This window comes from Jaculus jaculus, chromosome X (assembly GCF_020740685.1).
Source record: "Jaculus jaculus isolate mJacJac1 chromosome X, mJacJac1.mat.Y.cur, whole genome shotgun sequence".
NCBI lineage: Eukaryota > Metazoa > Chordata > Mammalia > Rodentia > Dipodidae > Jaculus > Jaculus jaculus.
Genome location: NC_059125.1, coordinates 119,361,126 through 119,373,957, shown reverse-complemented (window position 1 = coordinate 119,373,957; position 12,832 = coordinate 119,361,126). Strand labels below are relative to the sequence as shown.

Sequence of the window (12,832 nt, the reverse complement as noted above, 5' to 3'; positions counted from 1 at the left end):
ACCGTCCCAGGTGATAAATGTTTTCATCACCCATGTTCTTGCTTATTTGAATGTTAAAAATTATTTTGTTACTGTCCATTAATGTTCTACATGAAGTATCTGAATTAGAATTTTGATTTTGATGTGCTAATTTTATATTTTTCCAATTGGTATTAGCGTATATTTACATTAACTAAAAGTTCATGTGGGCACCACCTAAAGTCACTTCATGTACTTTCAGTGGTACACAAACCTCACTCTTTTAAAACACTTTGAAACCTAGTGTGATTTTGCAGTGTTGAGATAGAACCAAAGCACTCTGTCACTCAGTTACATCATTAGGCCAAGTTAGAGACATTTTTGTTTAATCTAATCTGAGTTGAGAATCCCCATCCCAAATTTCTTGGGGCCAGAGTGCTTTGAATTATGGCATACTTACACATGCATAATGAGATATCTTGGATATGGGAGTCAAGACTAAGCAAACATTTCATTTATGATAAACCCCATATTTTAAAAACTACACTGTATAACTTTCTGCTTTCTAGAACATATAATGTACACAAGAAGGCAAGAGGAAAGGGGTGAAGGTAGGATAATGAAAGAAGGAAAGTGTAAAAATATTGATTAGGAACGAATAATAAAATAATCATCAGTAACTCAAGTGGCTTGTTGAACATCTATTGTCTCTTGTGAGCACTACTCCAAACTTCAATGAGTTAAAACATTTCTACATATCAGTTGCCTAAAAGCCAAATTGATAATTTTCTTTTTTAAAAATGTTTATTTATTTGACAGGGAGAGAGGGCAGAGAGAGAGAGAGGGTGGGGGAGAGAGTGAGCGAGCATGCCAGGGCCTCCTGCCAGTGCAAAAGAACTCCAGATACATGCACCACTTTGTGTGTCAGACTTTACATAGGTGCTGAAGAATTGATCCTGAGACATGAGGCTTTGAAAGCATTTAACAGCTGAACCATCTCTCTCTAGCCCTAAAATTGAATATTTTCATGCATAAATTAACATGTTTTTTCTTCCTAAAAGAGCCAATTTACTTATCTTCAAAATGGACTGAAGTACTCTACTTTGAGTGACTTCTTGGAGAAGATGCAAACTACATTCCAAAGCAGTTACTCTAATATTCATAGCATAATGTTTGAATGCTTTCCAAGGATGAGATTTAAATAACATTTCTTTTTTGTTCATTTAAAATATTTGTTAATAAAACAAGTTAAGATATTTCCTTTAAGAAATCTAAGATGATAATTACAATAATCTTTTACCTTTGTTGCTATTCTTTTGGTTTAAGAGCTTTATAATGATCATGATTGTGTTGTGATAATGAAACGCAGTTGAGGTTAGAACTCATGTATTATAATTAATAGATTCTTGGTATTGTAGTGATCATTTAGTATTCCTCCTTCATTCCAAAGATAGCATTATTCAGAACCTCTGGCAAACAGACTACTAATGCTTAAAGCATTTTGTTAATCCCTAAACAAATTGTCCTTTTAGATAAAGAAGAGTCATGAGATAACCTTAATAAAATAGTAGCATGTAGGATGTCAAGTTTCAAAGGTAAAGCCGGGTGTGGTGGCGCACGCCTTTAATCCCAGCACTTGGGAGGCAGAGGTAGGAGGATCGCCATGAGTTTGAGGCCATCCTGAGACTACGCCCAGCTAGGGGATTATACTTTTGACAGAGTCACTTAATGTACCATAGAGAAACCTTCTCTGGCACTTGGTTAGAAAAGATTTGCCTCTGAAAGCTCCCTATGTTATTTGCCCTTGGTTTACATCTCAAACCTGATCAAAATAGTTCACATCCAAATTGAATCTAAGAATAGTGAGGACACATACTAAAACATTATTATTAGGGACTGGAGAGGTTGCTTAGTGGTTTTGTCTGCCAAACCTAACAACCTGGGTTCAATTCTCTAGTACCTGCGTAAAGCTAGGTGCACATTGTTGCATGCATCTGGAGTTCCTTTTCAGTGGCTGGAGCCTCTGGCTTGCCCACTCTCTCTCTGTCTCTCTCTCTCTCTCTCTGTCTGTCTGTCTGTCTGTCTCTCTTCTCTCTCTCTCTCTCTCTCTATGCTTGCAAATAAATAAATAAATAATTGAAAAATATTATTACTATTACTGCTGCTATTATTATTTGTGGTGTAGAGGCTAACTGTTTTCTAGGTAAGTGCTGTACTGCTGAGTTATCTCCCTACTCCTGTTTCATTTGGCATGCATGTTGTGTGTGTCTTGCATACACATATGTGTGCTGATGCATGTGCAAGCATATGTAACCAGAGGAAAACATTAAGCACCCTCCATTATAGCTCTTCTGCCTAATTTCCCTGAGACAAAGCCTCTCATTGAACCTAGAGATCACCCCCCTTGTTTAATTAGACTGGCTGACCAGTGAGCCCCATCAGTGATCCTCCTGTCTCTACCCACCTCAGCACTAGGGTTACAAATATGTGTGAACATGTTCCACTGTTTATGTGGGCGCTAGGGATTAAAATCATTTTTCCACATTGTGGAAGAAGGGACAGGGAGATTGTAAGAGCCACAGAGTGGGTAGGAATATCCTGTGGCATAGTTCCGCACCACTTTACAGGAACTGACTGAGGCCTTCATGACCCTACAGTGAATACCATAGCACCGCTGAGGAGGGTCTCTGGGGTAACAGGAGTGGGGAAAGGGCATAACAGTATAAACTGTCATAATTAATATAAAATAAAACTTAATAAAATAATCAGATCCCCATGCTTGTGCAGCAAGCACCATAACTCACTGAGTCACTTCCCCAGGACCCTTTCTAGTCCTTTAAATGTTTTTGGAATGTTTTTTGTATGCTTATGTTGAGATAGGATCTCACTAAATGGCCCAGGTTGACCTTAAGCTTCCTCTGTAACCTAGACAAGCCTTGCAATTATGGTCCTCCTGCCTCAGCATCCAGAATAGCTCAGGTTACAGGCTTATGTCACCAGGCCCAACTCAAATCATTTTTCAAAGAAGGAAAGAGTACAACTTGGCAGCACAGACAGATAGCATAATGGAAAACAAGGCTACTGCATGCAGGACTTGGTATTTACTGAATTTATTTCTCTAAGCTTCTAGAGAATGTATTAGGTACTTCAGATATTTTCTTTTTAGCTGATTACAGATGACACAAACTAAATAGAATATATTGCCTAGGGACACTTGAACTCTTTTTCTCCTTACCAGATTAGCAAGCATGTAGTGATAACCTCTTGAATGTTTCCCCAGGATCACGACCTGTAGAAAGAAGAAATGAGAAATATTACTTATTCAAGGACATTTTCAATTGCACAATCAGTGGGATGGCCAGAACGATTGCTTTTAAATGATCAGAAAAGTGGCAGGTCTTTTATATACAGTAAGATCACAGCAAATTGGACTAGATTTCTTTTTTTGACATTTCACTTTCAGTCAGATAAAACTGGAATAATTGCCAATATCAAAGTTAAAATGTCAAAACAAGGGGAAAAAAAACCCTCTAAACTTCCAGGTCAGTAGCATCATTGTCACTTAAAATAGATGGGAAAAGTGAAGCTGATTATCCTCCACCCATGAACTGGATTTCTGTCCTTAGCTGTTGAGATGGAAAATGAGCTGAACTGTGCATACAAATTAGAAAATAGAATGTACTGTACATTTTTAAAAATCAGAAATGCTTGGGGAATAGAGCACTCAAAGAATGGGGTTAATGGGATTTTCAGGTTAACTGAGGTTGTTTTTGCTTATTGAAAACTTTCCTAAAATGCCTGCCTTCCTTTTTTGCATCAATATGAAAGACTTGTGACCATCCATATATTTTTTGATGTTGTTTGCAATGCAATGCATTAAAGCAGTGAGAGGGGTTTTCCCTCCACGGACATTTGGCAATGCCTGGTGGCATTTTTAGTCTCCAAAACTAGGAAGTGTAGGTAGACACCAGAACTGCAGCTAGATATCTTCCAATCCTTAGGACAGTCCCCACAACCAAAAATTATCTGGCCACAAAACATCAGTTGTGTTAATTATGAAAAGCATTTCCTTAGGGTCATCATTCTTATCATAAATTTTCATGGGTGATTATGCTAAGTTAAATATTTGGCCTTTCAGTTTGCAAAGTGTATTTTATTATCTCACTCTGTATGTGGGCTAAATATTTTCCAAACAAATATATTGGTTAGATTTTTCTTTGGCTAAATACATGAGTTTATTTTCTTGTAATAAAGTTTAGCAAAATTTTTGGTTAAGTACTTTTAAAATCTATTGACTACTATGTGTAAGGCATGATATTGCATACAAGTGGTGGGAGTGGCTGAGAGGTTAAGGTGCTTACCTGAAAAGCTTAAGGACCTGGGTTTGATCCCCAGTATCCATGTAAATCCAGATGCACAAAGTGGTGCATACATCTGGAGTTCATTTACAACAACTTAGTTTCTGGCATGCCATTCTCTCCCCCCCCACTTCTTTGCAAGTAAATAAATAAATAAATAAATAATTAGTGGCACACATCTTTAATCCCAGCAATCAGGGGTAGAGATAGGATTGCCTCGAGTCTGAGGCCACCCTGAGACTACATATTGAATTCCAGGTCAGCCTGGGCTATAGTGAGACCCTTGCTAGAAAAACAAAACAAAACAAAACAAAAAATGCTCTTGGACTGGAGAAATGGCTTAGCTGTTAAGGTACTTGCCTGTGAAACCTAAAGACCCTGGTTTGATTCCCCAGTACCATGTAAGCGCAAGGTGGTGCATTTGTCTGGAGTTTGTTTGCAGTGGCTAGGGTCCCTAGCATACCCATTCTCTCTTTTGTTCTCCTCCTTCTCTCTTTCTAATAAATGAAAAAAAAGGATTTTCAATCAACCTCAATATAATTGTTCTATTTTGAATTTTGAAGAAATTTTAAAAGAATTTAAAATAGTTTTTTTTTTCAATGTAGGGTCTCACTCTAGCCCAGGTTGACCTGGAATTCACTATGTAGTCTCAGGGTGGCCTCAAACTCATGGCGATCCTTCTACCTCTGCCTCCCGAGTGCTGGGATTAAAGGCATGCATCACTATCCCCAGATTAAAATGAGAAGGACAGAGAGAGAGAGAGAGAGAGAGAGAGAGAGAGAGAGAGAGGGAGAGAATTAGCACACCAGGGCCTCCAGCCACTGCAAGTTGAACTCCAGACATGTGTGCTGCTTTGTGCACATGCGCAACCTTGTGTATCTGGTTTGTGTGGGAATTGGCGAGTTGAAAATGAGTCCTTAGGCTTCACAGGTAAGTGCCTTAACTGTAACCCAACTCTCCAGTCCTAATTTTTATTTTTATTAGAGAGAGAGAGAGAGTAAGAGAGAGAGAGAAAGAAAGAGAAAGAGAGAATGAGAATTTGTGAATCAGGGTTTCAGCCACTGAATTTGCACTACAGATCTCCAGATGCTTGTACCACCTAGTGGGTATGTGAGACCTTGCACTTGCCTCATCTTTGTGTGTCTGGCTTATGTGGATCTGAAGAAAGATCAAACATAGGTCCTTAGGCTTCACAGGGAAGCACCTTAACCTCTAATACTTCTTAACTTAAAGAAAAAAATAACATCAGAAGATCTGAGAACTGAACACATATTAGACTAGAAAGTCTAGTAATAAAGTATACCTGTTATTATTTGAGTGCTAAAGATATATTAGGTTTTGTACTAGGTGCTGAATACGTAGATAACTCCTAGAACAAATTAACAGTCTCATTTTATAGATGAAGAGTCTCAGAAATTTGGCAAAGACCACCTGGGTAGGAAATGGAAAAGCTAAAATTAGAACCTCTTCATAAGTTGAGAATATCTGTATATATATGCAAAATACCAAATCAATAATTGCTCTGATTTTTGTAGAGGAGGAAGATAAGAAGTCTAAGGTGTGAGAAACATACAGAGGCCTCATGGAGAAGATAAGTTTCAAGCTTGTCCAGAGAAGTGTAACAGCAACTTTGACTATCATGACTACTATGCTGACATTGTAAGCATCCAAGTCATTTCAAATTTGTGTGTGTGTGTGTGTGTGTGTGTGTGTGTGTGTGTGTGTGTGTGTGTGAGAGAGAGAGAGAGAGAGAGAGAGAGAGAGAGAGAGAGAGAGAGAATGAGAAAGCATGAGAGAGCTGTTCTCAATTAATTTAAAATATGAGCCACATTTCTGACTGATTATTTATGAAAGAAATGAAAGGTTAATGAATGTCTTAAGGAGGTGACTTTTCATACTGCCATGACACAAAGTGAGTTGTTAGGTGTCTTCTGGGATGTATTCTTCAGTGTCTGCTTGTGAGAAACATCATTGCTCATGACATTTGTTAACTTTTTGTGGCAAGTTGGGACCATATATTTGTTGAATTTCTAATTTACTGACAACCCTCAACATAATAAAACTAGAGGGTCTTGAGTTCTATCAGAAAAATGAGCAATATTCCTATGGACATGTGACAGAATTCGATAAAATTAAGGAAGACTTTTTCACCAGAGGCAGAGATTGGTGCAATTTGAACCTAAGGAAGGCAAGAAGGAACAATGCATGATGATGGCACTATGAAAGGAATCCTAAATGAGAGCCTAGGGGCTGGATATTCTCATTAACTCACTATTTGACAATAGACAAATCTTTCCTCTGCCTCCATTTTCTTATCTTTAAACTGTTTCTTACTATCCCAGCAGGGTTACTAGGATCAAATTGGAGATTGTTTCCAAACATGTTTGTGTCTGTGTAGAAAGGAGTCATTCATTAATACATTGGTTTTTCTGGTTCAGGCAAACTTTAAGCCGTTAGCATATCTGATCATATGTGCTTTCATCAATGCTCAGATGGGCTGCTTAGACCAAGTGGACTTATTGGAAGGTGGCTCTCTGAGAGTGTCACCCTTTGAAATATTGGCGTTAAGCTGTAGGAGATGGGAAAGTTATCTAAAGATAGGAACACTTAGGTGTCACATTGCTGCTGCATCAAAGCCCATAATTAATCCCTCATCCTTGCTTTTAGTGCCTTCTTAACTCTTATTTAACACATAGTTCTTACCGATCTTGCTTTTCCAGTTCACAGCAAATTAAACACTGCAAAGAAGAAGGGGTGTGTAGAAAGGCAGGGAGTGATATTAGGAAGAGGTACATTAGTGCCAGAGGAAATGACAGACTGACTTAAAGAAGGAAGAAACAATAACAAGAAGCACACAACATGGGACTACTGCACACTCTAATCAGAGATGTTTGCTATGAATGCCTGAGTCATCAGGCTATGGTTTAAAGTGCTCAGAGATATCTGCTGTGAAGCTCAGGGATATTGTATAATATATTTTAGGGAAGGTTTCCATCAGTAACATTTTCTACATATTTAAGAGAATAAGTTTCAGTTATCTTGAAACCTTCTGATATAAGTTAAATGCGGTCTCACTATAAAAAGTGTCTTTTATTCTTGGTCTTTCTCTTTATTTTTTTTTTCATACAGGGTGTGTAAAAATAAGGTGTGATTAGAAGACTGAACATGATTTGATACACAAAGCACTATATAGTTGATAAGGATGGTTCTTCTTCCGCTAGTCTTAAATCTTTTTTTTTTCTTTCCACGTGTTATAGATGAATGGAGAACAAATTGTACCCTCAGTTATTTAATGAATGGCAATGAAGAAAGTATACAACTTTGCTTTTACAGTAATTATAATAGTTTTTTTTCTGAATTGGTTTTAGAACTTCTAGGATAAAAAGCTGTTTTTACAGTCAACTGTGACATTTAAAGAAGAAATACCAAGTTCCCAAATGCATGTTCTGTATTCACTTTCCCTTCATAAGTCTTGTTGGAAATGATAGATTACTTGTTATAATGGCAGATATGATAAGTGCAGTAAGGGGAAATGTGTGAAATGTGGATAAAATTCATTGTTTTAAGGAAAATTATTTTATCTTCATATATAGCATTTCAAAGACAAAATGCCCAAATCCTCCTTCACTGAGCAGAGTTTCCTTTGCAGAAGAAGAAGACCTTACATATTAGTACATTGAGCCATGCTAATTATGTCAAATTTTCTTTCATGGATGTCAAAGAATCATGGTTTACTCATTTGGGGGAGATTTCCTCTTACTAAGCCTCCTTGTCCACTTCTCTGTGAAACTAAGGGCAAGTATCATAAGGTAGTTAAAAATAACTTTAAAATAATTCTGTTGGTTTTCTAAGAGCCCCTTCCTTTTCCAATTTGATGTTTAATCTAGACATTTTCATAATTTTAGAAATTTGAAATGAAATTGCTGTACAAGACTACTTGAGAGAGGCCCACAGATCCTTTGGGAGGCAAAAGCATCTGTTTTTCTATGCTCACATTTTAGAAAAAAAAAAGTGTGTGAAGAAGTGTGTATGTTTCCCGCCCCCTTTAGATCCATCTGGTATGCAGATTAGGCTATTTGCAGACCTAAGTATCTCCATGTTTGAATTTTCTACATCAGTGCCAGGAAAGGAGCTATGTATAAAGACTGATCTTGCTTTGAGTACAGAATATGCCTTGATGTTCACCTTAATTTGTTTCCTTTGATTTAGATTTAGGTGTCCTGTGAATATTTGGGGGTTGGCTGGGAGAGAAATATGGTGTGTGTGTGTGTGTGTGTGTGTGTGTGTGAGAGAGAGAGAGAGAGAGAGAGAGAGAGAGAGAGAGAGAGAGAGACAGACAGACAGATAGACAGACAGACAGACTGACTGAGAGAGGGAGAAAGATTTCTGGTATAAATCACGTGGCTCTTCTCCTGTACTGTATGGATAGTTTTCTCTTTAATAAAAAAGTATTAAATTATATTCTTTTTGCATGTGTATGCTTATAGATCAATATGTGTGTGCAGGTACATATATGTGTATTGTGTGGGTGTGCATGTGGAGGCCAGAGATTAGTATCAGGTGTCTTCCTCATTTGTTCTCCATCTCATTCTTTGAGACTTTTTTTTTCACTGTGCCTAGAGCTCATCAATTTGGCTAGACTAGCTAGCTAGCTTGCCTGAGGGCTTCTCCTGTCTTTGCCTCCCAAGTGTTGGGATTACAGGAACATACTGTCTTGACTGTTTTTTGCATAGATGCTGTGGATCTGAACTCGAGTCTTTATGTTTACATACATTATTATCATATATATATATTATATTACATATATGAAATATATAATATATAATAATGTAATATATATATTAATATATATATATATATATATATATATATATATATATATATATATATTACATGATTATCAAGCATGTAATCTACAGAGCCAGCTCCTCAGCTCCTCTATTCTTTATGCTCAAGGAGATGTTTTTTTAGTGTCTTCATTTCCTGCTCTCTAAGTTGAAAAACAAAAGCCATTGTTTTCCAATGGCACTCTCATGCCACACCTTCCAGAAGAGCTGTTCATTCTGATCATAGGTGTTCATCTTCTCCAGTGAAGGCCCCAAGCAGCTACATTGTTTGAGCCTTAGTAGCACATCAAAAGTCAATTCCACTGGAATTATTTTCTAATCACCTCAGTCTGCACACACTGGCTTTCCTAGGTCTGAATGCCGCTGCTTCATATTGCAGTCATCTCACTTGAATAACTATGCTGGATTAGTGAGGCAGAAAATATTAATCATCAATACCCAAATCAGCCCAGTGGCAGTGGGGGTAAGGGTGGTACAGACAGAGAAAGTCTGAAGTTTTTTTTTTTTTTTCCATAAACCAGGAAAATGGGAGTACAAGTAAAAGATCTCACCAATACTTATGTTGTTCACAGGGAAGTTTATGCCAAGCGAGCAAAGGCAATTGAGTGAGGCACCAAAGAAAATGATTGGATATGAGGATTAGAAGATAAGGGTTTTACTTAAAGGCATTTTTCTTTGGGAAGCTTCACAACCCAGACTTCAATAGCACATTCGCTAAAACTGAATAATATATGTGTAATATTTAGTAGTAAATAATATGAGGCTTAGAGCCCACCCAAATAAGAGGAAAAGGCCATAAGTGTCCACAAGTAAGTCAAAGGAGCTACAGTTATTCCTTTGCATAGGGAAAAGGGACATTTAAATGTATGTTGGTCGTTGTGAGTTTACCTCATTGTGTTAACTCTAAAATAGTCTTTCTCAAATTCCACTCCATAGACTTAATGATCTGCATCATACTAGCATGCCACAATATTATTACTTTTCTTTATAGTCACTCACTTCATTACTTTATTTAGCTATATCCAAAGTGACAATAGCCATGAAATCACATTTATAGTTGTATGAAAGTACATTCATCTGGAAGCCACTGAAAATCCATTTGGGGACTGTGGATCACAGCTATTATGGTGATGATTTGCTTGCAGAGACCACTGAGAGAGCAGGGAATATTGTCCTGAAGCAGTTACATCTTCAGGGAAGAGAATGCAGATCATGCTGTGCTGTCCCACTGCAAGGTTGAGTTGCCTTGGTTGCACAGCTTAGGAGCATGCTCATGTACTTCTACAGGCTCTTGAGCTTCGAAGGGAGCACAGTGACGGCCAGAGCTTGGGAGGCAGCATGCGATGCTGGAGACTAGGTAATGATGACATAACTCAAGACTTACCAAGTCATTTCCTAAGGCAATTTGCAGAAACCGTGCCACTCAGGAAGACATGCAACTTTGAATAACTAGAGTTCTTGATTAGAGGGCAAACAGCAGACATTTTAAATGATCACATCATCCATCCAGCCAATCTCCTGTAAAATGATGTTCTATCCAGCTCTACTCCATTGTCACACACCACCTCTTCTAGAGTACCTGTTATAGCACCCTGTTTATATGAGGCAATATTATAGGTATTTTTCAGAGGATTGGTGGGGGTGATTTTAATGCTTACTTAGAATAGTGCAGTGAAAGGAAATGAGTTTCTTTTCAACATGACCATGTATGTTTTTTAAATTTTATTTTTATTTATTTATTTGAGAGTGACAGAGAAAGAGGGAAAGAGGGAGGGAAGGCAAGAGAGAGAGAAAAAGAGAGAGAGAGAGAGACTGAGAGATAGAGAGAGAGAGAGAGAGAGAATATGGGCACATCAGGGCCTCCAGTTACTGCAAATGAACTCCAATGCATGTGCCACCTTGTGCATCTGACTTATGTGGGTACGGGGGAATGGAGCCTCTAACCAGAGTCCTTAGGCTTCACAGGCAAGTGCTTAACTGCTAAGCCATCTCTCCAGCCCCAAGGTATGCTTTTATTTATTTATTTATTTATTTATTTATTTATTTATTTATTGGTGTATGTTGGCTACTCATTCCAATTGGTAATACATTTATTATTATTATTATTAGTTATGTACACAGAGTGTGTACAGCCATGTTGGTACCATTGTTAGCCTCCTACCTGTCCATCACCCTCTGTAGGGACCCTTCTTGTTGGGGAATGTGGGTCGTGCATTGTGGGGTGAGACATCAGTTATGGGTAAGAGGCAATGTGTTTATGTATAAGGTCCCAATTTGTGGCTCTAACAATCTTTCCGCCCCCTCTTCCATGAATTTCCCTGAGCCATGTTGGGTTCATTTTATGTCTACTTCAGTGATAAGCTCTTTGGACTTTCTGTGTCTCTGGATATCTGGTTTTGTAGAAGTTGAGTGTTCTCATAGATTTTATCTTATTTTATATTTTGAGGTAGTGTTGCTATGTAGCCCTGAATGGCCTATAGCTCCCTATGTAGAGCAGGCTGGCCTTAAACTTGTTGTGATGAGCCTCTTGACTCTGTCTCCCATTTGCCAGGATTACAAGTGTATACCAGCATGCGTAGCTTTTTTTTTTTTTTTTTTTTTTTTTTAATTTTCGAGGTAGGGTCTCACTCTAGCTCAGGCTGACCTGGAATTAATCTGTAGTCTCAGGGTGGCCTCGAACTCACAGTGATCTTCCTACCTCTGCCTCCTGAGTGCTGGGATTAAAGGCGTGTGCCACCATGCCTGGCTTGTTCAGCTTTTTTTTTTTTTGACAGTAGATGTTAAATTACAGTGTTCTCGATATATTATTTTATGAAATTTTCAATGAACTCTTATAGCTACATTCACAGAAACTTTTGCTTTAATATGTACCACCTTGTTCTAAATATCAAACTGAGTATTTTCCACATGTATTTTATATGCTCAGTTGCACTGAAACAATAACAAATTGTGAATTTCTGACAAGGACCTACTAGAAGGGCCATATGGGTGCTGAACAGTAGGATTGGCCTAATGGATTCATTATTGGTATCTTTAAAAGATGGACTGTCACCATCTGTCATATTGTTGCATAGTTACTTAAATATATTTTATTTTCCACCACAACCAAATGAAAAGGGTGGAATAAAATGGGATTTTTTTCATAGGCCTAAGAGGCATGCTTTTCCATCTTTCAGTCCTCATTAGGACCAATAACTTTTGTGTCATATCTAAATGACTCCTTATACTGTTTAAACTTGTAAGGGTATAAAATTCCTTATAGGTATTATATGAGTCACTGTTAAAGCTTCAAACAAATAGATACTGGTTAAGGGTGAAGGATTTCAGAGCCATGAACCTTGAGGTCACACCATTAAGGATTCAAGTCTTATATTTTACCTATTATCTCCATTATTGTATGCAAGATTGAAGTATGAATATATGAACTAATATATGTAATACTATAGCATTAGAACAATGAATTATTAGAAGTATGAATGTATGAACTACTATATGTAATACTATAGCATTACAGATCCACATCTGGCTCAGGATGATAGAGTCTCCAAGCAGAGAGAGGAGCAAAGACATGTATGGATAGTCATATTTTGAACTTCCAAACTATTATGCTTCTGTGGATGTGTTTTCTATTTGTGTTATGTTTCCAGAATTTGACATCCTAATCTGTGA

At 37.6% G+C, this 12,832-nt stretch overlaps 1 protein-coding gene across 3 annotated transcripts in view; it reads right to left on the bottom strand.

Annotated features, from left to right (window-relative positions):
- Positions 1-12,832, bottom strand: part of Gria3 (glutamate ionotropic receptor AMPA type subunit 3) — a 321,623-nt gene that overhangs the window by 143,685 nt on the left and 165,106 nt on the right. For all 3 annotated transcript variants that reach the window (XM_004653930.2, XM_045140971.1, XM_004653929.2), the window contains exon 5: positions 3,194-3,247. In XM_004653930.2, the coding sequence (XP_004653987.1) occupies positions 3,194-3,247 (54 nt within the window). The remainder of the gene's footprint in view (positions 1-3,193; positions 3,248-12,832) is intronic.